General features: G+C 35.6%; 1 protein-coding gene across 1 annotated transcript in view; it reads right to left on the reverse strand.

Annotated features, from left to right (window-relative positions):
- Positions 1 to 27458, reverse strand: part of OTOG (otogelin) — a 103182-nt gene that overhangs the window by 44901 nt on the left and 30823 nt on the right. The window contains exons 20-32 of the mRNA XM_058161526.1: positions 27049 to 27123; positions 25150 to 25190; positions 24684 to 24834; positions 19518 to 19625; positions 17818 to 17956; positions 16457 to 16591; positions 15717 to 15863; positions 13133 to 13252; positions 11218 to 11334; positions 8959 to 9115; positions 7981 to 8007; positions 5861 to 6028; positions 1464 to 1742 (exon numbers count right to left, since the gene is read on the reverse strand). Of these exons, the coding sequence (XP_058017509.1) occupies positions 1464 to 1742; positions 5861 to 6028; positions 7981 to 8007; positions 8959 to 9115; positions 11218 to 11334; positions 13133 to 13252; positions 15717 to 15863; positions 16457 to 16591; positions 17818 to 17956; positions 19518 to 19625; positions 24684 to 24834; positions 25150 to 25190; positions 27049 to 27123 (1664 nt within the window). The remainder of the gene's footprint in view (positions 1 to 1463; positions 1743 to 5860; positions 6029 to 7980; positions 8008 to 8958; positions 9116 to 11217; positions 11335 to 13132; positions 13253 to 15716; positions 15864 to 16456; positions 16592 to 17817; positions 17957 to 19517; positions 19626 to 24683; positions 24835 to 25149; positions 25191 to 27048; positions 27124 to 27458) is intronic.

Genomic DNA, 27458 nt, shown 5'->3' on the forward strand with positions numbered 1-27458 from the left:
CCAAAACAGGCACAAAAACTTCTCCCTATAGGCTGAATGGGTTCCCACAACCATTTGTTACAAGTTGTCTGCACAACACGATGGGGAGAAAAAGGAAGAAACAAGGTAGAAGACCAACTGCAAGCCATGCATCAAAAACACTTCGGAAGCAGTAGAACACAGCTTCTGAGTCTGCAAGTGGGCATTGCATACCATCCAGAGGCTACCATATGAGGACAATTTATGCATTATGAAGATCACCTGGAGGTGGGAGATACTTCCAATGTTATCTACCAGATCCCCAACATGGATTACCTTTGTGACTATGTAAGATAGATGGGGAGGAAGCTAACCACCAGATTGCAAGAACAGAAGCAAGCATGAACATGTATTTAATTTTGCAGGTACTAACATAGTTGGATGAGCAGGCACAAAAACAGCCAGGAAAGTGATTGAAGCCTGTAAAATATGCCCCTCATCAGGCAACAAGAGTGTTGATTTACCATCAGATTATCAAATATACCAACTCAGAAAGCTCAAACTGCACAAGGAGCTGCTGATACAGTTCTACGGAGGAATTATTGAGTCTGTCATCTGCACCTCTATAACTGTCTGGTTTGCTTCTGCAACCAGCAAGACAGACACAGATTTCAGAGGATAATTAGAATTGCGGAAAAAACAATTGCTACCAACCTTCCATTGAGGACCTGTATACTACACGAGTCAAAAAGAGGGCTGTGAAAATATTTACAGACTGCTCACATCCTGTACAAAAACTGTTTCAACTCCTACCCACAAAACAACACTATAGAGCACTGCATACCAGAACAACTACTCAAGAACAAAAACAAAAACAAAAAAAAAAAAACTGATCCAGATTGGATCCTGCAACATTATCCTGGGAAACGTACAGTATAGTCACCTTCATTCCTCCCCTTATATATTTTTGCCCTGTACAAAAATTCACATTAAATGAAACTTACTGTATTATTCTGTTAATTGTCATGCTATTTATTTATATCTCAACTGAGTATAGTGTATAACACACACACACACACCAGATTCCAGGTTGAAATCAGTAAGTGTTGATAAAAAGAAGTTCTGAAATTTTTTACTCACAAATAAAGACATTTTTTGCATATAGATTATGTAGGACTAAGTGAATCTGATTTTTAAAACAAAAGCTTAGAATCACAGATTCTAATACTTTTGGCCCTCCGTACATGCTGAATACAACTGCCAGCATTTATTACTAGTGATCAAGGTGACTACATTTGCTTAAACTTCAGTAACCTCTGGATAGCCATCAGTTACCAATCCTGCAATGATTCATCTCATGAATAAGCACTTCAATACATAAATGATACTGGCTTGGCCTCCATGGAAGTTTTAATAGCTTTCACTTTCTTAATACAGGGGCTTCACGTAAAGTACAGCAAAACCACATGAAAATACAATCATTGTGTTCATATTCAACTACTTACCTACAAGTTTAAAAATTGTAGAGAGTCTGAATGCCTCAGAGTGATGATATTTAACAACAGTCACAGAGGAAGCTGAAATGTGGATGAACATTCCTGGTATGGCAAACGATTCAAAAGAACTATATCCTGAGAACCATGTGTTTTTGTGGATGACAAATGTTGACCTGTTCTGAAAATGTTCATTTCTTTCCCACTTGGAAAGAACAAGGATATTATTAGAAGCTAAATAAAGAAAATAATTTGGTCTGTCAGCTGCTTCCAGTGAAACCAGGTGTGGATCTGAAAAGCAAAAAACAATGAAGAAATATAATGAAATGGCCAAGGGTAATTTATAGTGATTAGCTTCTCAGTTATATGTCAATTATAATTCCATTAATAGGTAGCTGCTGACACTTATTAAAATGTTGCATGGTGATACCTACATCCAAATTTGGGTGAACAACCAAGGTCAGCATTCTGCTGTGGTGTAATTTAGTCCCTTTGCTATTTAATTTTAGATGGGGTGGCAAAAGTGACAAAACTGAAACATCCCTGCTAAGCTTGATTGATAGACCTGTTGCTTTATTTTTATGTGCAGATGATACAGCCATCAACTCAATTTCATCTATAGGACTGAGGAGAGAGTTGTAATCATTAATCACACAGACTTGGCCTATCAATTACAAAAAAATTTTTTTTTGAAAGTGTCCTCCTGGATAATAACATAAATGGCAAATTAATGGGAATGTTATTAAACAGGTTAAGATCTTTAAGATCTCAGAAATGTTTTTCACTTAAAGGGTCCAATTTCTACTGTTTTTGCTGTTAGTTGCGACAACATTCCTCCAGGCCTTCCTGTCCTCTACCATCCTCTGGAGTCCATTTAAGCTCATGCCTACTGCTCCAGTGACTCCATCCAGCCACCTCATTCTCAGTTAATATTTTTCTATACAAAAGCCAGTAATTATATACCAGGTGAACTAAAATATTTGAGGCCAAAGGAATATTATAGCTATCTTGTGACATATTTTCAAGTACATAACTTTAAAGACAAAATGGCCATTTTAGGCTGTTCAATCATGATTTCTAAGTCCATGATGCATCCAAACACAGTCTTTCAGCTGAGACTAGAATGACATCAATTAAAACTTAAATGCAAATAGCATGTGTTAGCTTAAATTAATTTTCAACTCTAAAATAAACTCCAATATTCCTGTTGGAAATTACTTAGTTGCACCCTAAGGTAGTGTGGGATTTTCAGTTAATGTACTGATCTCAGTGGGTTTTGGACAGGCCAGATTATTCTTTAAACAACATGGCCGATATTCTGACCTCCAGAATAATTTCAGCTAGGTGCCACCTTACTTGATCTCAATCCCATTATTTGTTTCTTTAAGATTGCATGCCAGAATACTAGAATAACTTTTACATTGGCAAGTTGAATTGTCATCCAGTCTGATTATCTAGAGGGCAGTTTTTGCAGAAATTCTAAAGAATGCTGCTTCTGTCTCTATGGAAGGGTGAGATCAAAACTGAAAATGATGTACTATACCATTGCACTGACTCTTTTATAGAGGTATTTGGGATACATTTCCCATTGCAACATGATATTTTGGCAGGACTAAACATGTCCTATTAGTTGATCAGGAGGTGATTTCAGGTCATGTAGCCATATTCTGTATACTATCTGTGATGGAACGTAAACAAATTTTTCAGCTGGGAAAAGGTCTTATATGAATACAGTTATTTTGATATATTATCAGCTGTATTATGTTTTGGTTTGGATGTACCTATTTTATTATTAAATTCAATTATTCTACTCTGTTACTTCAATAATAAACTATAATAATAAACTGTTTAAGCTATCTTGATTGGTGTTTTGCTTAAACATAGCCCCAAACTATGTAATTATAACATTGCCATTGTTTCAATCCAGGAATTTCTGAAAGAAGTTCAAAGCAAAGAAAATTATACTTTTTTTAAAAAGCTTCCATTCATCACCAAACCAATACATTGTTTAAAAAAAAAACACCTTAAAATGTAAAACCTATATTGCAAGATTTTCTCTTGCTTTCCAAAATTGATTAAACTGATTTCCAGTAGGTTTAAAGTAATGCTTATTAAAAGGGTGATAGAATTGTGACCTAACTGAACATCTTTTGTCCCAAATCTTATTTCACTGTACACTACATCATTCTGCTTAACATTATCATAAGACTACTATAAAATCCATTGTTCTTATCCATTAAACAGATGTTAAGTGATGTAATAATTCATTATCCTAGAATAATATTTAATTTTCCAATATAAAATGTATTTAGTATATGGAAAAAGAGAGAAGCAGCTGATATTTTCTTTAATTACTGAAGCTGAAAATGTATTGCTTGCTGAATCATAATGAAGATTGGTGAATGTAAGGGCTCTGTATTTTTCTAATCAGAATTATAAAGAGAATGTTGAGATATAGAGTGTTAAAATTGAAAATGAACAGATTACTTTCCAAAGGTGGATTTTCAAGAAAAAAAATCCAGTAACTGTCACTCATCTCTGGAACTATTATTAACTTCACAAACACTGAATTCAAATAATGGAGCTGAAAAGGTTTATCTCAGGACCTTAAGCTCTTTCACTGTCACTGGCAACAACTTAACCTCTCCATATATATGAGCTATATCAGGGGGATATAGTTCTCTGTCCTGGTGTTCTATCCAAAATAAAAGCATTTCCAGAAATTGCGTAAGAAAGCATATCTAGAAATAAATGTTATTCATAAAATATTCAGTTCATTTTCAGTTAACTGGCGATATAAAATTGACTGTCCTTTAACATTATTCTAGTAATATCCTTTCTTCCATATATTTCTCATCAGTTTGCTTCTTTTCTATTTCCTTCATACTTAACCATAATCTCAATTTGCCACCAATTATATCCTCAATTGATCCTTTTGTATTTCATTAGTTGTACAGCTAACCAGCTGTTTTACAGATAAATTGGCATTTCTTCTATGACAAGAATCATGTTAAACTTTAGTATTTAAGTATCAATTTAAATCTTTGCAGTTACTTTTATTTCAAAAGGCAGAGAGGCAAAAATGGATAAAATGTACATTTTAGAAATATAAAAATACATGTACACAGCCAAAGGATCCATCCATATGAGTAATCCCAAGGAATTGGCAAAGTCCATATTTTAGTGAAGAACACAATGGCAATTATCTTTAAAAAGGTATTTCTATACAGTTGTAGTTTTTCACAACCATAATCTCAATTTGCTGCCAACCATTATAGTATATCCTCAGCTGACCCGTTTGTACCTCATTAGTTTCGTAGCTAACCAGCTGCTGTCAATTTCCAGATTTCCTCTTAGGTTTCTTTACCTATCCTGCATTAAGAATATTAAGGCTAATGTGTTTACAAAGTTGTCGATCTGAACACTAAGTGTCATGTTATTTATAAATCAGCAATTGCCTTGTAAAAAAAACCTGCTCTCTAAGTGGAGACCTCTGATCATATAAAAAAAAAAGCACTGAAGTTGATTAGGAAAATTTTGTGTTTCAGTTATGAAACTTTCTTAAGAGCCGTGGTGGTGCAGTGGTTAGAACGCAGTATTGCAGGCTACTTCTGCTGACTGCTGATTGCCAGCAGTTTGGCAGTTCAGTTTTCACTGGTTTGAGGTTGACTCAGCCTTCCATCCTTCCAAGTCAGTAAAATGAGGACCCAGATTGTTGGGAGCAATAGGCTGACTCTGTAAACTGCTTAGAGAGGGCTGTAAATCACTGTGAAGCAGCATATAAGTCTGAGTGCTAGTACTAGTGCTAAAATTCTGAAGTGGGAGAAATAACTTTTGTTAATTTGGCTGTGAGAAAATAAAAATTGTTTTGCTGGCTCTGAACAAAATCCGTATAACAAAAACAGTATTTCTACCAGCAATATTAACCAGTCAGATGTCTCTGAATGCTTATTAATACAATACAGCCAGTCACAGTGTTTGCCTCTTATTTGTAAACCTCCATCTGGAATATTTTTTTTTAAATTGCTTCTGATATATATTATCTAAAATAGTGTTTTTCAACCACCACAGCTTTAAGATGTATGGACTTAAACTCACAGAATTCCCCAACCAGCTCGCTGGCTGGAGAATTGTTTGTTTGTTTGTTTGTTTGTTTAATTTATTTTGTCAAGCATGTATTTATGACAGATACAAGTGCAAACATAATTATAAATACATGTAAAGGATATGAATAAAAGAAAACATTAGGACAGGGACGGTAGGCACGCTGGTGCGCTTATGCATGCCCCTTACAGACCTCTTAGGAATGGGGTGAGGTCTACAGTAGACAGTCTAAGGTTAAAGTTTTGGGAATTAAAGTTGCCGAGGTTCAGTACCGCAGATCTATTTTACAGAGTTACTGGATTTACCATGTGCTTTGGGCTTATACAGTGGTGAAGTTAGCATGAAGGTTAAAGCATCCCCCGAAACTAAGTCATCTTCTCTTGCTGGGAAAACAGAACCATCCTGCAGTTTTGCTGCGATTATAGTTTTTCCATCCAAGTAGCTAACCAATTTGTAGGGACCTTTTCCCAGAACTGTCAAGAAAGAAAAAAAGTTACATTTTCTGATGTGTCTGTCTCAATGTCTGTATCATGGGTTTGCCAGTCAGTCCAACAGCAGCATACCATCATTAGCAGACATTTCCAAGAATAAGCATTATAGTTCTTAAACATTAATTCAGAACTAAAGAACTCTTGCAAACTCGATTACATAAATGATCTGCCTGAACCTAATCTTACATCAGACATTTATTAAAGTGGGTAAAAAGGGTAAAATTCAGTAAAGAAGGAATGAAGGAAAAGAAAGAGCCTGTTTAACCAAAATCAGCAAAAACAAAACAACAAAAAAGCACCTTCCACATATGCTAAATACACTTTCCAAATTTTGGGAGTACTAATATGCAGTAAATCTGTACATGTTCCTCACCTGCAGATTTGCTTGTTTCCTCATATCAAGATCCCAAAGGAGGGCATATACCCCAAAGCATTTTGTGAGAGCTATAGTTAATTACGATTTTTTAAAACAGAAACCACTAACTAAAAGGACTGATGTGGTAAAGAGATTATTTGGTTCTAATTATGAAACTGCTGTAACACTAATTGCTTCCCTTTACTTGTAAAACATTCTCATACTCCTTCACTGTACATCTTGTGGCACACAGGCTGGGCATGCAGATTATTTTTTTAAGAATGTAACAGCAATATGGAAAAAGTATTTTAAAAAAACATGTGGGGCACCCTCAACTATTATCAAAGCCCAGAGGGTTCAGTCTGGCAAATAGCCAGACTCATAGTTTTGAAATTAGTACCTCCTAACTATTGACTGAGCTTCTGTAATATTATAAAATGTTTGTAACTGCTTAGGAAGTAACTTGATAGTACAAGGGCACTATGTCACGGGTGTCAAACTTGTGGCATCAAGTTGCTGTCACGTGATGTATCGTGACGTTTTTCCCATTTGCGGAGCTGGAGTGGGCGTGGGCCTGTGGGCCGCCAGTTTGACACTCCTGCACTATATGCTATTAACAGACTAAAAATCTAATGGCAAAAGAAAACGTCCATGATGAATTAAACAGTTGCAATATACAGTGATATTTTTTAAAAAATTAACATAGCATACTACCCTGGACATAAACTGTTTCAACTCCTACCCTCAAAACGACGCTATAGAGCACTGCACACCAGAACAACTAGACACAAGAACAGTTTTTTCCCGAAGGCCATCACTCTGCTAAACAAATAATTCCCTCAACACTGTCAGACTATTTACTGAATCTGCACTACTATTAATCGTTTCATAGTTCCCATCACCAATCTCTTTCCACTTATGACTGTATGACTATAACTTGTTGCTGGCAATCCTTATGGTTTACATTGATATATTGATCATCAATTGTGTTGTAAATGTTGTACCTTGATGAACGTATCTTTTCTTTTATGTACACTGAGAGCATATGCACCAAGACAAATTCCTTGTGTGTCCAATCACACTTGGCCAATAAAAATTCTATTCTATTCAAATAATCAAATCATAATATACATGAAATATTATATATCAGTACTAAAGCATTGAGTTAAATCAAAATATCCTTTTTTTCCAATGGGAAACAAAAGAATTAATGACTTTGAAACATCAAAAGTTAAGATAAAACATTCAGAGCAGAAAATTGCTAAGGAGAAGAAAAACTGCTATAACTTCTACTGAGATATGATTACTTTCTTCAGCTTTTTTTCATATTGTTTGATTTTCAACCTGATTTTCTAACTGATCAAGAGTGTAGGAATGTAACTAAGTCTGAGATGCAAAGAATAATTCTGAGAATTAGCCTGCCTGATAAATTGTTAGATTATTTACTGTATTTTAACACTATAATGACACAGTTACATACATATATTTAAATAACATATTCTAATGCATTGCACAAAGTATCACTAACATGGAAGGGGGCGCATAAGGAAAAATACTTAGCTCTCACATCATTGCTTACCTTTATTGATATATTCACAATCATATGCTATAAAAAACAAAAGCAAACAATTAGAATGCATGTATGCATACACATTTTTCTTTCATCTCCACTGAGAAGACAAATTAAAGCTTGCAGAAATGTCTTAAACTTTTTTCACTGACTGTAATAAGAAAATACTTATCCTTTTATGACCTCTAGTGGTATAGTAATAATTTTAGTTGTCCTTCCTATAACAATATCACAGTTGTCTATTAACACAAACCACATTTGTATCAGAATAATAATCCGAATTTAAAATAGCAACCACAGACATTCTCAAAATACTTAAGTGCAGGATATAATTTTAACCCAAGTACAAGTTGTAAGAATGAGAAAAAAGAGCTGTGTTCTAAAGTTTGCTTGTGAGATATTACTCAAATCATTGCTACGTCTACAGTTAAATCAAACAGACATTAAAAAAATATTTAGACAATATTCTCTTTCTTTCCTCATCTCATTTATAATTGATAATGAGAACAGAATTCTGGGTGTAAATCAGAAATGATCAAATTTTCTGCAGGCTGTGGTTGCAATTTTGAATTTGTAGTTATAGATAAGCCTATAAATGTGTAGCAGGAATGATAATGAAGCTTCCATTTAAGAAACTTGGCCTCCCATTATCAGATGTGATAATAGGAGAGGATATCACTGATAGTGTAATTATCAGTGAAAGATAAAAGTCACTGAGACATAGAACAGCACTTATCAATGGCTTTGGATGAATGGAGGAAGGGAGGGAGGGATGGAGGGATGGATGAACTACTATGACTGATCCTTTTGTATTATATTTAATGTGTCTGATTCATAAAACTGTATGAGTTTTAGCCAATTCTTGAATGCAAGAAAGGAAAATTACACAGTCAAAAGCCAGCTGAATATGGATGGATGAAGAAGCAAAATCAAACTGATAGTATGGCTTTGCAAGGTTTGTAAATGTATTCTGATTATCATACTTACGACATAATCTAGGAGATCTCCAGTCTACTGTAACTCCTTGTTGACAACACTGATGAGCATAGGCTGAAACACTTGTACAGAAACATTCACAATCCCCTCCCTGGTTACAACCACATGTGTCAATCAAACAGTTTGAATAAAACCAAGTGACATCAACCTGAAAAATGTAAACATTACTATAATAAATTATCCCCTACTTAAATACTGATTTATACATAAAGAGCAAGCATCTGAACTAAATTTTAGGGGCATGTCTATGGAACATGTCACATAAAATTTATTACTTATCTGTATTTGGCATTATAGTCCAATCCTAAATTTTCTCCTGCTGGTGGGAACATTCTCTGAATTCCAATCCACAGATGCTCCAACTAAGGGAAGAAGATGCCCTTAGCCAGTTTCTCCTTCTCTTTGCAGCCACTTTCACCAAAGTAAATCTGCTTTTGGATACCAGGAAACTCACAAAAAGGGGAAGAAGAGTTGATAAAGGAGAAGGTTTTAGTAGTAACCATCTCCTATATCCTTCGCCCAAGGAGCTTTTCTATTTGACCTCTTAACAGAGGTGGAATGGTTTTGTTTTGTGAAATATAAATGAATATTTAAATTTGTAGTTTACATCCTATGCATATATAAATTTTCTGATATTGGTATTATTTAAATAGTGAAATGAGATAAATTATTACTGAGAAAAAATAACTTCTATATTGACAAGAACATATGCACATATAATGTTAACCAATATCTTATACCAGAGGTTTAAACAAAAACTTGGATTTAAAAAAAAATTGGCATGTTGTATTTGTGGGCAGGCTCTTGCACCTTGGCAGAACCCTTTAAAATAATTGCATCTTTTCCTGAGCTTGCATGGCTGCTTTTGCAGCTGATGACAACCTAACGGAAAAGGCATGCTTCGTTTGAAGTATTTTTTATATGTGCTCACTTTGCATCAGATTTGCTTTTCAAATCTGGAACGCTACTCAGGCCTGTATTGATACAGTACATTTGCTGGAAGCTAGAATTTGTAGGTCAGTCATTCACATTTTTTTTTCTTTTCACAGACTGGCTTGACTGGAAGCAAGAGAGATAGAAATATACTAAATAAATGAAATGAGTAAAACTTGAATAATGTCACTGTACTTCCACAAGAAAGGCAAGTCTTTGACAGTTCAAAATGACATCTCCTTCAGGAATTAGCAGCTGGACAAACGTGGAAAAAGACAGTCTCTTGGAAAATCAAGTCCTAAGACATTTAGGGCTTTAAATATCATTTTTTTAAAAATCTTCTATTCAATTGTGTCCAATTCTCAGAGACTGCTTGGACAAGGTTTTTCCTGGGAAGGTTTTTTCAGAAGTAGTTTGTCCTTGCCTGTTTCCCAGAGCCAGAAGGTATGACAGACCCAAGGTTACCATACTGCCTTTGTTCCTAAGGTAGGACTAGAACTCCCAGTCCCCCAGTTTCTAGTCTGATATTTTAACTACTACACAAAACTAGCTCTCTTTAAAGATTAATGCCAGCATTTTAAATTGTCATCCAGTAAAAACTGGCAACTTGTGTATTTCTTTCAGTTTAGGGGTTAAACATGATCCTTGTATATTACATCAGTTAGAAAATTAACATATTTTGTATTTGTAACTCTTGGGTTTTTGTCTAAGGTAGGCACATGGAGAGTGCATTACCCTAATCAAAACAGGATGCAACCAAGGCCACAAATCCAGTCTGCTCAGTAACATAGCTGCCATACAGCAACTATTTGTGAGTCCAGTGACAGTAAAATATCAAGAAACATTCATTTCCAGAATGCCATGTGCTCTTTCACAGGGAGTGCAACCCCAACAGAAATAGGCTTAATTTTAATCATTAAGTGCAGTTTCTCATTATCAACAGAAATTATCGCTTCTCGGCCTTTTGGCTAAGATCAAGTGTAGAAATTATCAAATATCAATGCCTGCATTTAATCTCATCCTGCTCTCCATCCCCTAGCTTATTATTGAAAGAAGTATATAATTTGCTTCTTTGGAAATTGGATGGTTAGGAGAAACAGAGCTGCAGTTCATATTCCCCTTATGATCTCCAGATGCCCTCCCCACAGTGATTTCATACGGTTGGACAGCATGAGGAACAAGATGTAACCCTGTGGGACACCAAATATTAATGGTTTGGGTTTCAAACAGCAGCGTTCCAAGACCAACTACTGGACCACCTGGGTACATCTTGCTTTAAACGCTACACCCTTAACTTTTTATTGCATTGTTACTCACCACTGGATGGCATGACTCAAATACTTCACTTAATAGTATTCCACATTCTTTCTTTGCAAATGCTTCTCTGAGTGGGTTTAAAATGCAGGGATGCCGAATATCAGAGCTGTCAACACACTGAATCCAAAAAAAAAAAAAGAATAAAAGAAGAATGACCATAGACTGGTATTCTGTGAGATAAGACTACATGTAAGGTACACCTCCTAGGAGGAAGACATAGACTCCTACATAACTGCACATTGAAATAGATAACGAATGTCAAACAAACAGTTTGAGTTGAATCAAACAGATAGTGTCGTGTCCCACTCCTCCGCTGACGGCCGGGTCAGGGAAATCCGAATCAGGCTTGCCTCTGCAGCTCTGCCCAAAGTCCTAGCAAAGTCCTCAGAGCAGGCAGGAGACCAGTAAGTGACTTCAGCAAGATAAGTTCGACTTTGCCTGACTCAGAGACTGCCAGAAAGCAGATCCTTTATATAGGCCATGGGGTGTGGCTCCATGACTCAGCACTCATTAAGGCCTGCCCCTCCCTTCCTTCTGTTGCCTCCGCCTATCCAATCTTCTGATGCGAGGGTCACTCCAATCAGCTGTTGTTGGAAGTAAACTTTCCTCAGGCTCACATGCTGTGGAGGAGGGGGAGGGGTCTAGCTGCTCCGTTTGCCTGGGAATGGAGCCAGGGCTGGGGCCGGGGGATGCTCCCTCCTCTGCAGCCTGCTTGGGCATGGAGCCAGGGCTGGGACCGGGAGGTGCCCCCTCCTCTGCAGCTTGTCTGGGCATGGAGCCAGAACTGGGGCCGGGAGGCATACATTCCTCCGTGTTCGGGAGCAGATAAGCAGACCCCGGCTGAGGTGAGAGCGGACAAGACACAACAGATAGTTTGATTATTGGCAGCGTGGAAATATTAAATCCCTAACAACCACCAAAACATGATGTATATTGGTATATTGCCATACCTTTTGTTTTTGTTAAGGCAACATGTTGGGTAAAAGCTGAAGAATGGAATCATGAAAAATGTGTCATATTTTTAATTTCTGTGGAAATGTGATTTTTTGGGTATAATTCTAATTCTTAAGAGTATCATGAAAAGCATGAAAAACATGTGGCTGTGATCTTATACACAAAAATTCTTCTACAGGTAGTGCCAAAAATCTATAATACATGTTAGCAAAAGAATGTTGGTGATTTGAAAAGCTAACTTACATGCACAAGCAGCATGTAATTCCCTTTCTGGGCAAGCAATATTATACAAAATACTGAAACAGAGGAAAAATAGTATCCCAAACAAATTAAAGGAATGAGATGAGAAAAAGAAACCTAGCTAGAATCTATCTTAAGCATGACTATCCTTCTGAAAATGCCCCATGAAGTCAAAATCCCATGATTACATTAAGATTTAAATGGGGGGAAAAAATCACAAAGCTACAACTGTAAAGAACACTAGTTTACTTTCAGATGAAGTCATTAATCCCAAATTTAGTTTATCTAATTGCAATGTTTATACCAGCAGCATGCTTATTCCAGCCTTCTACATTGTTGAATAAATGTGCAAGGCATACTTTCAATCTGCCTCTTGTTTTCAGCCTCCTTCATCAAAGTAAGACTAACTTCTGCTGCCAACAGACTTCTCTGGCTATGTGGTTTTTGCAACCACATAGATTTTGCAATCTACAAAATCTTTGACGAATCAGGATGTTACATCATTTGGAAAATAGGGTTTACAGGTAGAGTCTTCTTTGTTCAAAAACTCCTAAGCAACAAAATCAAAGCATTATCTTCTTTCTCTTTGTGTTCCCTCCAAGTATTTGAAATCATAGAAATCTGACATCTATAGACTATTATAAATAAGTAAATATGGTTGGTTGTTAATTTTAGGCAATAAAAAAACAATATAATGAGGGACCATCCTCCAATACTTTACCTCAACAACTGCCCAACTACTCCCAAATTCTTGTGCATTTGTTAATTCAAAGTTTTCTGGAGTTCTCATTTCATTTATTGTTTTGGAGTCAAAATTTCCACATAATCCAGTCAGCTCACCCTAGACATAAGGCAAAATTAATAACTCTTAATTACAGACATTTATAACCCCAAATCTGATATGATTATTTTCCACATTAATAACATAGAATCTACCCTTCCCTTAGGCTTGATAGCTGGCTGGGAAACTTTGGGCCAGTAACTGCCTCTCAATTCAATCCACCTCAAGGGCGGTTTTTATGGGGAAAATAGGTTGGGGTATTATTTATTTATTCAATTTATATGGCCACACATGACTCCGGGTGGCAAATAATCATAACATCAAATGAAACCAATTTAAAACACAATAGAAAAAAGTAAATATATTCAGCAGCTAAAAATATTATCCATGGGTGTTAATATAAGCAGGAAACTGGGCCCTTAACACAATTGGGACCCCAGGCCCATAGCCAGGTCTTCAAGGCCATATTAAAAGGTCAATGGGATCAGAACCATCCAAATCTCTGGAGGAAGGATGTTCTGCTACTGCAGAAAAGATATACTGGTACCTCCTAGTCCCCACTAGGCTACATTTCTTGGCTGAATATGAACATCCTCCTGAACTGAATTGACTGGATAGAAACAACTAGAAGACAGTCCTCAGGTAATCTAGTCCCAAGCTATGAAGTTCAGCCAGAACCTTGAATTATACCAGACACTGTATACACTGGCAACCAATGCAACTCACAAAGCAGTGGTATTATATGCGTCAAGTGCCTCCCTAGCCAGCCCCTTTTTACCTTTTGCTACCAAAATTTTATGGCAAATTGCTAAATGGTATGTCAGCTAAAAATAACCCCGAATAGTCAAATAGAAGGGAATCCATTAGATTTAATACCTATATTTACTTTAGATAAATTGAATCCTCAATGTGAAAAAGGTGCTGAAAAATTATGCCATGCTCTTTCAGTGACATCAGTGACATCATACCTTCCCCCTTCAATCATCCCCCCGAAGCTGATCACTAAAAAATGCTATTCAGTGTAAATCTAAGCTTTTCCCCCTGCTCCTTTCCCCCTTCTCCCTATTGTTTTAACAACTAGACACAAGGACCGTTTCCCCCCGAACGCCATGACTCTGCTTAACAACTAATTCCCACAACAATGTCAAATAATTTACTAAGACTGTATTATTATTATTATTCTCTTCCTTACTAGTATCTATCTCTTCCCACTTATTACTATAACCATGTTGCTTGTATCTTTCAATTTATATTGTTTTTATTTGTTTCCTAGTATGATTTGATAGCTTATTAGTAACCTTGACTCTCACTAAGTGTTGTATCTTTTTATTCTTGATGAATGTATTTTATTCTCCTAATGTACACTGAGAGCATATACACCAAAGGCAAATTCCTTGTGTGTCCAATCACGCTTGGCCAATAAAGAATTCTATTAAGCCAATGAGAGACTATCAGAACATGACAAACAGGTTCTTTTTTGAACTGGCAGTACTTTGTTTTGCAATGGTGGCAATAGACACAGAAAAACAAGAGAGTGGAAGTTTTAATGCTTGTTATTATATACAGTGATATTATTTATAGCAAGTATTTGCAACATTGATATGCAATGCAATACAAACAATACTGGTATCAGGATTCCTCCCAAACCTCTTTCCCAGAGACTAGCCAATCACTAGTTCTCTGGCTCCCTCCCCTGTTTTTGAGTGCGACAAGAGAAAAAATGAAAAGAATAGGCTGGAATTTACTGCAATATGTTCAGCATGGCGTGACCTTCTGTCATTTGCTGCTTCTCCATTGGGCGAAGAACATTCTCAGTCTTCTGCCCAGTCCTTCCTCAGAGATCAGGACTTCTCCAAAGCTGATGCCCTCCTTTCCTTCTTGCGGGAACTAAAGGTACCAGCTTAATACAGTCAGCCAAGTCCCATTTTCCTATTCTTGGATGGAGCTCTCACCCTTCTGGGTCTTCACTTCCGTTCTTCCATGAAAGCCACCCTAGACCTTTCTTCTCCCTTCTCAACCAGGACCCAACAACTGCCCCACACTTAAGGTTGTCTCTCCAACCCTTCTCTCAAATCACTCTAATCAGGCCATGCATAGAACTTCCCTCTCCTCTCCTTTTCTCTCTCTCTCCAATTTTGAGGTTATGTCCTCCAGCAGTTAAGGAGATGGTGCCCCCCTGCCCCAGTTTTAATCTCTCATACCTCTGTACCAGGCTGGAACAATGATACTGTTATCTCAACATCTCACTGAAATAGTCCTGGGTAACAGCCAGATCAACTCATCAGCCCTAATGACAGCACTGCTACCCTTGGGGTGTTTCTCCTCTTCCACATGTTGGTTTACACCAGCAAAATAGCAACCACACCAGACCATTAGACCCCTATGCTACAATGACCAACAAACACAAATCAACTTTCCACTCTTTAAAATTCCATTTATTCCAGTAGATGATATAAGTAGAAACTTAAATCTGTTCCAGTGAAGTCAATAAGGAATTAAAAGCGTAAGAGAAATTTCATCTTACCTGCCACTGAGGCCCTGTCTCGACATGAACAGTTGTTCTTTGATCCCACATTACTGTGATGTGTTCATTAGGAAAATGAACAATGGTGAAAAATCCGGCCTTCCAAATATACATTTGCTGCAGTTTATCTATGTAACTCAGATGACTCTATTAAATGTCAGACATGCATAACAGGTTATAGGCATTTAATGAAAGCTTTATAATATAATTTCAATATGCATTTAGGAAAACAACCATATTAGATTCTGTCTAGATTTAGCATATTATTTCTTATATGGATCTACTTTTAGAAATATTTGATGTGAATAAGAACAGCAATCCAACACACACTGGACTTGTTAAAAATGATTTTGGACATACAATTCAAATAAGAATTATACTTTGTCTTCCTCTGTAAGCTACCGGTAATTATTATTTTCTAGCCACTTTTAGATCTCATTCACTAGATGATGCCAGATGCTGGTATAACATTGCAACACAAAACAAAAAAAGCAGGTATGTATTGTGTGAAGTAATATAAGCATTGTTCATTATAGAGATAAGCATTACAGAGATATATATCTATAATGTTTAGAAAAGAAAAGGAAGGCTAAAACATAGATAAATAAGCAGACTAATATTAAAAGTTTCTGGAAGTTCAAGGATTGCTAATATTTATCATGCAATATGAAAATGAATGACGGCGTTTTGGGTTTGATGCATTATCTACATTTCTTAACTTCTGATCTGCTATAACTTACCGGATCTCCAGTGTCATCGTCAAATATTATGAACGATTTTCCTACGTTAATGGAAACATACTTTCTGCAAATGATTCCAATGTTAAAGCAGTTAACATTTTCTATGATGACTGAGAAACTAGTAATTGAGGAACTCTGCAGAAAAAAAATAATATGGCAGCTGATTCCAATTTGCAAACATGAAGTGCACCTTAGACCTCACCGACTGTTCAGACTACCTGTTCCTCTTCTTTCTCTACCATCTGTGGCATAAATGCAGGAACAGCTACTTTGCAAGATGCAGCAAAGAAAAAGATGGGCCCCCCATATCAGCCATTAATAAGCTTGTTACTTCAGGACTTATATTCAGATATGACTTTTAATTCAACAACTTCATATTGATAAGTCTAACAAGATAGCAGTAAGGCAATACATAGAGCTTTCTGGCCCCCAAGGCAAAATCTTGCAGATGGAGCTCACCATTAGTATAAGAGCTGGAGTGCCAAGACTTCCTTCCAAAGCTGCAATAATTGAGGACAGGAGAGTGAAAGACAAGAGTCACATAGTTGTTTCTTACCAACCACAGCAACACTGGTGTCAACATTGCAAGCCTCTCCATTTATCTATCCAGTCCTACCAAATATTCATATTTTTTTAATTCAGTCATTTGAAAATAATTCTTTTTAAGGTTATTTTATCTAGACTATGAAACTGAAGAAGACCACTAGATGGTAGCAATGAATCAGAAATAGGGGTACATCTTTGCTGCCATCTTGTTAAGGGTAGCAGTCTGGATTTTTCCGGCCATATATATGTTTTGTCTACTCCTTCTTCCATAATTCTGTCATAAACAAGAAGGAGGAATTCAGTGAGAAGAAAAATTGCAGCAATTATGGGGGAAGCAACCAGGCCTTCCAAAGACTGGTTCCAGGATATGCTGCTTTGCTGAATCAGTGGCTATATATCTATGTCTGCTCAAATGTTTACAACTTTACATCCTATGTTTTTCCTCCCATTTGATTCATGTCACCTGCTATTTGGCCATTCTCTTCCTCCTGGAGATTGGGAAGCTTCTGCCTGGTGTTTTATATCATGGTTTGATTTAGCCTGAGAATCACTTATTTCACCTGGATTTTTATTTATTAATTAACTTTCATTTATTTATTAATACATATTATTACCAAATACAATTGCATTCAATACAATATATCCATATATAAATAGTTCCAAGTATAATAATTAAAATTTGAATAAAACAAACTTATTTTCACTATGAGTAATTAAATTAAATTCTTTTCCTATTCGGTTTATGTTTATGTTTCTTTTGTGCGGAGCACAATACTTAGTTTAAAAACTGAACATGCTTTAAAATAAAGTCTTACCTTAGCCAGGTAAACCTTACAGTTTCCAACATAATCAAAAGATAGGCCATCAAAGGTTCTATAATGGCGATCTCCATATGTAGTACACATTGATGGGCACGGATGGAAATTGCATTTAAATGAGCCATGACTGCAGATGCTAAAACAGGGCAAATTTGTAACAGTTACAACATCCAATATAAACCATAATCTCTCTATATAATCTTTAACCAAATAGCATGACTTTATTAAAAATATGTTCCTACAAATTACTGACAAGTCCATTGATTCAATGGACATTGATTGTCCATTGTACAAAGTTGTACATGCAGCTAAGCTGATATTTATTTGAATAGAAAAGATATATGCAGGTAAAGCAATTCGTTTTCAGAATTCCTTACAAATAAATTATAGTTATTCTTATGCTCATAACAGACTGCACACTCTAACATACTGTTGTCACGGGAGAAATCGGTTATATCATGAAATCCCACATTCAAAAGAATAAAACATTTCATTAATTTGATTAAACATGTATCTTATATCAGAAACTAAATATTTTAAGTAAAAATTATTATAATGTACAAACTGACTTTATAAGGCAACTAGCATATTACTAGCCAAACTAGCTCAAGTTCTAGCATATGCTATCAACAATAATTTTAATTCAGATTCTTATTTTAAGGTATTTTAATGTCATGGAAGCAGAGGTCAAAGAACAAGTAAGACTAAACTGATTAATTCATATAATTAAATCAGCAATTTTTTATTTTAGCTTTTTTTTCAATGAATTCTCAAGGTGTTGATTTGTGGCATGCATTTTTCCTCTGAACATACAGACCATGCAGACCTGTCCTTTCCCATTTGATATGATTAGATTAGGAAACATGAGTTTTTCATGCATTCTTATTGTTGCTTCCATGTCTCATGTCAAAAGGAACTGGTTTTAACAATAAACCAAATATAGAAAAATAAAGAAAGGAAAAGCATAAAGGCATAAAATAACAAACTGCCAAAAGGAAAAAAATCTACATTGTATGAATGTTACAAAACCCATGTCTTGTTTCTTTAGTTGGTTATTTTCTTTCAGTTTTTTAATTGTTCAAGTACCGAGCTGAATCCTGCAGCAAATGAAAAGTCCCACGTGTGTTGAGTATCTATTCCTTCTTCTCAACCCTGCAGTCTCCATTGTATCCCAGAGCTCTGCCTCAAAAGAGTGGGGGTTCTTCAGAATAAACTCTGTCATGGAATAGTGGGCAACAGGAAAGGTGGCATTGCTGTCCCTCCTCAGTAGATGAGGGAAGCCACTTTCACTGACACAAAATTCCATACACTGTCTCTAATGGTCATAAAGTTTGTACTAAACAACAAAGTGGATGATTTTAAAAGCAAACCTGGCATATTTCAAACCAACCAACAAAGCATCTTCCTATACCTGTGCTTCTGTCTCAATATTATTTATATAAGACAAAATGGGTCTACCATCACATGTAACGCTTAGTGTAATCTGTGTTACAAGTGACCATTCAATCCTAGGCCTGAATAATAGGTTATTTATTATTTTATTATTTTATTTTATTTTATTTATATGTTGCCCATCTCATCAACAGGTAATTCTAAAATGTAAGAACAATCAATAATAATAACAATGTTCAAAATATCATACTGGAAGGCATGTGTAAAATGAACATTAATGAATAAAGGAAATGATTTCTACTCACCAGGTATGGCAAGAAGAAATTACTTTGTCCCCAGGAAAATATTCTTTGCCTTTCCAAATACACGGGCATTCATTTGGCTTGAAGCACATATCACCATATTTAAAAAGACTGTTGAAACAGCAGATAGGCATTCATTATCAGTTATATTTCAATATTATTAGATATAGGTAGATAATGGGTAGGTAGATAGGTAGATAGATAGATGACAGATAGATAGATAGATAGATAGATAGATAGATAGATAGATAGATAGATAGATAGATAGATAGATAGATAGATAGATCCTACTGAGATACATTACTGATCTTCCACCCCATATAATTGAAGAGAAAAAGCTTAAGTGAAAGAGAAAAACCTTACTGAAGAATAATAAGACTTGGCTTGTAGCAGGGGTGAATTGCTACCGGTTTGGACTGGTTCAACCAAACCGGTAGCGATGGTGGCGGGTGGTTCGGAGAACCGGTAGTGATGGCAGCGCGAGGCTCTGCCCACCTGCCCAGTCTTTTACCCTCTGCGCATATGCAGAAGGGTTTGTGCATGCGTAGAGGGTCTAAGCGCACATGTGATGCGTGCACTTCTGAACCGGTAGGGAAGGTAAGTAGATTTTATCCCTGGCTTGTAGTATTCTCTTTTTCTAATGTAAGTATGTGTGCTTAAATGCAGCAAAATCATGTCTGTCAGTTTCAGCTAAAGGACTTTCCAGCAAACTGAGAATTGTGAATTGTGACATTTAATAGCATCATCAGAAAGTTGCAGGTAAAGTGCATATTCCTCTCCCCACCCCCCACCCCACTTTTTTCTCTAGAAAAAATTCTGTCCACTTTAGGCAAAGGTTCCCAAGGAGATCTGAATAAACACATAACAAAATGTGACTATTAATTGCCAGAAACTATGTTTTGTTGTACTGATATATAATATCCTGAATAAAATCCAATATGTTCAATAGGAATAGGAACTATAACTAAAATAGGGCAGCTGATATTCTTAGCATCAGGACAGTTCCCTTTGAGTTAAGCTTCACTCCTCATGACTTCACGGACAAACCATGTACTTCCCTTGGCAACAATCCAGAAAGGATTTGCCTCTCTCTCTTTCGAATTAACCTAAATCACTGATATTCTATAGTAACCTCCCAACCCAGTAATGAATATTAAGCCATATTCTGCTTAGCTTTCAAGCCCAAGCAAGATTTTGTCTTTCTCAGGCAGCATCAAGTACCCAATTACAAAATTATTATCATAAGAGATCTATCAAAAAATCAAATAGAATGAAGATTCTGAAAAGTATTATACCATTATACCAAAGTATTATACCATTTATCGGAAATGCACACTGTAAAGAATGGAATAAGCATTACTGTGTTGCAAGCATAATGAAAATCACTCTCCACATTATCTAATTAATTATCTATGAAATTATCTGATTTCACCCTACACATTTCCCTTCCCCCTTCAGAATGGCTTCTTCTGTCATGCAGCTGCAGTTGTGTAAATAGGGAGGTATGTGGGACTCACAGGATTTCAGAGGGTGGGTTAATATAAGACTGGGCACCCCTCTCAGCTAAAGCCCTCACCTTTAGACAGCTGGATATATTCCCACACAAGAGCAAAAGCGACAGAGAAATTGAACTATTCAGAAAGACCTTTCTTTTGGTGCTCATCACTTCAAATTTTTGCATATCTGGGTTGGAATGTGCACCTGGAGAAGCAGAGCATGGGAGAGTTTTGGCAACAAAGAACATTCCCATGGACTTGCCCAAATTAAAAGACTGCACATTTTCGAGCTGGAGATGGGCAAGAAGACGTTCAGGGTAGCCACATCCTAGAATCTCTGAAAATGTATCTAATAGTTTAGAAGGTTGTAGTTTTAGTTTGGCAAGATTCTGTCTATTAGGTGAAAGCAAATAAAGAATTAGACTCAACTGGATTTTGCTGTGCCATTTTTGGGATTGGATCTAATCTTATTAGTGTTTGAAAGCAGCACAGTACTAGGCTCTGTAGAAGAAATGAACACTTGCTATAGTCTCCAGGTTGTTGGCAATGGGTTGACAATGGATTGTTCTGGGCTGTCTATTGGTATGTCCCCAGTTATAATGTTCCTGGATTCCAAATGCAAGATTACAGTCATTGTGCTTAATGCAGTGTTTCCTCAGCCTTAGCGATTGCTGATTGAGGAATTCTGGGAGTGGAAGTCCACAGATCTTAAAGCTGCCAACCCTGGCTTAATGTAACAGTTCTATCGAGAAACACTGGCCTAATGTAACAGTTCTATAGCCAAACAAAAACAATTAAGAAGAAAATGTTTTCAACAAAGCATAAAAATTGCTCTCACCTAAGATTCTCAATAATAAAAAAACAAGTTTTCAGATATAAGATTTTTTTTCTTCTAATATTTCTTAGAGAACCATTTTTAAATATCCTCTTAATTCTGGAGGAAGAAACCCAAAAATATATTCAGTGAGCATTTTGAAGCTGCTACTTGATCAGCAATATCGGAGCAATAAATACATCCTGCACTGCTTTGTAGTTAATTAAACATTTTGAAGAAAAAATAAGACATAGTGAGTCTTTCTCTTAATTTTAATTCATATTCCTCCTCCACAAAAAAATCTGAAGAAAATGTGTGTGTGTGTGTGTGTGTGTATATGTGTGTGTATGTATATATATGTATGCACACGCACAGACACACACATTTCAATTTATCTATTTGGATACATACATGTACATAGAATTTCTTTGGCTGTATTTATAGAAGTTACCTTTTATAAAAATATGAAAAAACAAAGCCTTTAACATGGCTGTTTTATTAAAGTAATTTTCTACTTTCTCCTATTCTTCTGAAAGAAAAAAAATCAGTAACAACATCATAGTTTCTCTTATCTTTTAACATTAGGGTCTTAGTTAAAACTTATTAAGAAAACCCTCCCACCTTTTCTAAACTACAAGATTCCCACTGATTTATACTACCAACAAAAGAGGTCGCATTCAGAAACAAAGAGCATCACTTTAGCCAGGCAAGAGAAAAGTGCAAGTTTTATCTCTGAAATATAATCCTACATAAAACAAGTGCTAACAGCTTTCTCTTTTGAAAAGCCAGGCAGACAGATTGATTGCAAGGATCTAAGAATTCATAAAACAAGAAGATGCCATTCAGATGACAAATGAGTTCTTTTTACTATGAATGGCCATTATTCACAAATGTCAAAGTTTGATGTACAACTTACAGATAAAATTAAATGCAGGCATTCACTTATAAATACTATAATTTGACCAATATATTATTTAATTTTACAGTCACCTTAATCAGGTGTTCTAGCATAAGATTTAAACAATAATCATAGCCTGGCACCATTCCTCCACTCAATGATAAATGCACTTAATCGTTGTTCACTTTAAAGAGTTATGAAATCCTAGAGGGAAAAAAACCCACACCTATATTTATTGCTAACAGCTATTTTCACTGTTCTAAAGAAACTTTTACAGAACAGAATTACTACTTCATGTGTTTGGTTCTTGAGCTTCTCTAAGATGAAGAGTAATAATGTAATAATTACAAATTATATCTCACATTGTTGAGTTCTGGTATATGAAGACACAACCACTAAATGTAACATGCCTATTGTACTTTTTCTGCTAATGTTACATTGAATGCAATCTGTAAATTCGAGGTTTCCTACTTGAAATACTGTCTGGATTTTAAAAACAAGACACTTCATTTTATAATAGATACTCCAAGCTATTTTAATATTATAATATTATATTTCTAATATATGTGCACGATTTTGAATTATATCATTTTGGAACTGCTGCCTAATACTAAATACACATTAATAAAAAATACACCAAAAATTAATCATTATTTCACTCCAACAATATCCTAAGAGGACTCTCAAAAAACATGCAAGCCGCAAAATTAAATTCCTTCTATGCAATTATTCCCCTAATTCTCTCTGGCCATTGATTAGAGACATTCTTGGATTCCATTAAAATTATGTTTGTATGTGTGTTTGTGGGTAAATTAGAAAGTGATGATTTTTTTTTTGTCTTTCCTTTTTTTAGCAAATGTTCCAGGAATTTATTTAAGCTTCTTACAAGTTATTTGATCTGTTATGCCATCTGTTCGAGAAGATATTTTAAACTGAGGGCAAGAAAAATATTTAGAGCAAAACAGGCATACATACAGATTGCCACAGAGGATTTAATATTTTCAAATGAGTACTAGTGATGATTGCAATATTCAGAATTAAGAGTGGAGAGAGGAAACTGAGATATCCTCTACCCTCAGAGTTATTTTAAACTTTGATTGTACTGAAGTTTACCACAATGCTTTAATACAGGACTACATAGCAGATGCAGCAGATGTCCCTTTCTACCCCTTGTGGTAAGGGATTTCCAAACGTGGCAACCTTAAGATTTGTGAACTTTAACTCCCAGAAGTTAAAGAACCAGGAATCCTGAAAACATAGTATATCAGGTATTTTTCTGTTTTATCCAACCATGACATAGATGTGCCAACCATGACATAGATGTGATTTCTAAGAAGAAGCAGGAGTCATTGGAAAGCTACCACAGATAGAAAAATGAACGATGAACAAACATTAATGTTGTCATAAAATTCAGTGCTAATTTTGTGTTGCTTAAACTTTGATTTGGTTGTATTGCCTCGTGCTGTGGGGTCTATGACAATTTGCTGTACCCAACATGCCACAGCCAATTCACCATGGGACAAATTGCCATGGCCAAATCACCACAGGACAATTTTCTGCAGGACAAGAGTTACAGTAATATCAAATAAACAGTGGAATAGAATCATTAAAGAAAGGTACAGAATGAAATGTGAATGACAAAAATTAAAATATTTTTTTATTTATTTTAAATAATTAAAGTTGGCTGTGGCGAATTCTCCTGCAGTGAGTTGGCTATGGTAAGTTGGCCATGGCAAGTTGGCCACGAGTTGTCCCATTCTGTGTGCTGTGTTTTCTCAACGTAAGAAAGGTGAGTAAGAGAGCAAAACTGTTCCTTAGTTCTGGAGCTGAACATGTTCATTAAAGGCTTTCAATTATTTAAAAGAGAATTGGAAATCATACATGTATTTGTGCTGATGGAGCAGAAGCTATGTTGCATGATAAAAAAAGACTAAATGTTATCTGCATGTTTCTTTACTTACCCAGGGGGACACATGCATCCAGAAAAGCATGGAATTTGTGCAGACATAGTAATATTTAGCAGTTGATTTTCACAGGTTCTCTCCCTGCCAAATTCCATAGTTGGTGAATTGCTACAGTTAACATAAATTTGCTCTTCAGGGCAATTGTGATCTCGAAAAATATAACATAGATAATGTCATAGTCAATTTTCTATATTCTATAATTTTTTTCAATGCAGAGCCCTAGCAGTAACATGTTTTAAGGTGATTGCACAACTTTATAGCAATGGAGTATATGGCTATTACCTGTATCACTAACATATTTCCCACCAAAATCATAAATTGGTTTAGTTGGAATGGTACTTTCTTAAATTACTCCTGGTCCAGTCTTCTTGCATATAGATTACACACAAGTATGCTTGCTACAAGACTAAGGTTTGGAGAAAAGTGATCTGGGTTAAATTTGTTTTGGTTTTACTTTACATACCAGTGTTGTCTTCACAGTTCATCATCCCATTTCTGCAGTGGCTGTGGAAAAATTGCAATAAATAAATAAAAACAAAAACTTTTTTTTAAAAAGTTGGAAATCTAACCCTATGTCTCTTGGAACGAACAAAAAATCATCAGTTGTTGTCACAAATAACCTTTAGAACCATTCTTGTGATCTATAGATTACACTGGACAACACTTTTTTAAAAAAAGTTGGTGATTATGACCAAACTGAACACAAATATAATTTGTATTATCATGTAGGAATCTTGAGAAATATGAAATTAACTTTTAATGAATAAAGTGTATTTAATCACATAATGTTTTCAACACAACGCTTGAGTTCAACATCACCAAAAGTGTTTTGCTGCTGATTTTCATTTGTACTCAGTATCTGATAAATCTTATTATAGTGCCATCCAGAGTCATTTGGTTGAGTTGGGCAGTCATGGAAACTGAACAAACAAACAATAAGTCAGCCAGCATTGATGGATTCCAGTTGCCCTGATGCCGTTTTCCCATTATGATATTATCTTGGTGAAACCTTTCACCATATTCATCACTGACTGCATCTAGTTTTTTGAGAAAGGAGTCCAAGTATGAATGCAGAAAATGAATCTTCAATGACATTGCACTTCATGGTCTTGTATGCAGTAAGAAGTTTGTCAATCAGCTAAATGGGTATTCTACAGTTGCCAAGAAAATTCTTGATGACACCCTTGGATGCTTTCCAAGTGATTTGTCTGGCCTCACTAATAGATCTTTGAATCACTTGTCACTGATGATGTATCAATCCATGGACCAACAAAAATGCCTTCCTTAATCTCGGAATCAATTATTTTTGGAAACCTCTGCCTAAAATAATGAAAATCTTCATCTTTCTTAATCATAGCTTTCACAAATTTATTCATCCGTCCAAATTTTATGTAAAGCCGAGGCAAAAATAGTTTTGTAAGGTCAAAAAGAAGTTTGTGTGCCACTTTTTTCAGTTGTGGAACCAAACTCTTTTAGAGTGGCCTTTTCTTTTTAACGTAATGCAACTTTCTTGCATGATTGTCCTATTCATATGTATGTAATAAACAGTACTTGGTATATCCAAGTTGCCTTCCAAGCAGCAGAGCCATTACTTTTAGAGCTCCATAGATATTCAAATTGTACCTAATACACATGAAAAAAATATGAAAATGTGGAATGTTGTTGAAGCACATCCAATACATCAAGTACATGATGGGACCAGGGCACCTTTCATGTAGCACAGCCAATGAAAGATGGCCTGGTCCCATCATGTAAGAATAGATTTCCATAAATGTATGTGATAGGTTAAATTATTGGTTATTTCATGATTTAACAGCCAAATATCTATAAGATACACCAAAAAAGTGTTCAGGAAGCAAAATCTTTGCTGTACAATGTTATGTGTTAGAATAGAAGGTAATATTTAAACATAAAGTGGATAACCTGAATGAATAAAATATCTAGCATATTTGAGTCATGACAGCACAATCAATAATAAAAGGAAGTTACAAAAAGTGTTTGAAGGAAGTGACTGGATTGGGAAGATATTAGAGAACTAAACCTTCTTGGCTACCATTCTATCTCAGACTCCTACTATCAGTCATCCCATCCACCTTGTGATAAGAAATGGGGGGAGGGGAGAAGCTTTGCCTCTGGCAACATGGTGCCTCATATAAATCTTTTCTTTCTTTCTTTAATAAAAAGAAAAATAAATCACAGACAGAAAAAGTTTTCTGAAGAAAATTCAGCATCCAACCATATCCTGAGGGAGATCACAGTTAAGAAATATGATCAATCAATCAATCAATCAATCCCAGACAATGGAAAATAAGACATAAGTAAACTTTGATTGGAAACTATCTGAAATAGGAGAGTAACTTACCACTTTCCAAACGATGTGATTATGTTTTCTCCAGGATGGTAGTCAATACCATGAAAATAGCAAGGGCATTCATTTCTATAGTGAAAATGAAAGCACATACTGAATATTGGTATACAATTTATATGGCTGCCAATATTAACTGTTATAAAGAAAAGAAAACATTCCAAACAAGCATTATGTATTGGAGTGCTTTCCTAGCAAGTAAATCCTATGTACAGCCAAGTAAGATGAGTTAGATATACAAATGATAGCATATAAATACCATATGTATTTTTATTTTTAAAATACTATTTTTTTAAAAAAGATGTAGTGCAAACATTGTTCTTCCTATCAGAAATTATAATAAAATAATCATATAATCACATAATCCAGAAAAAAGGGATACAACAACTACAGACTGAGTCAAATCA

Source organism: Ahaetulla prasina, chromosome 1, assembly GCF_028640845.1.
Source record: "Ahaetulla prasina isolate Xishuangbanna chromosome 1, ASM2864084v1, whole genome shotgun sequence".
Taxonomy (NCBI): domain Eukaryota; kingdom Metazoa; phylum Chordata; class Lepidosauria; order Squamata; family Colubridae; genus Ahaetulla; species Ahaetulla prasina.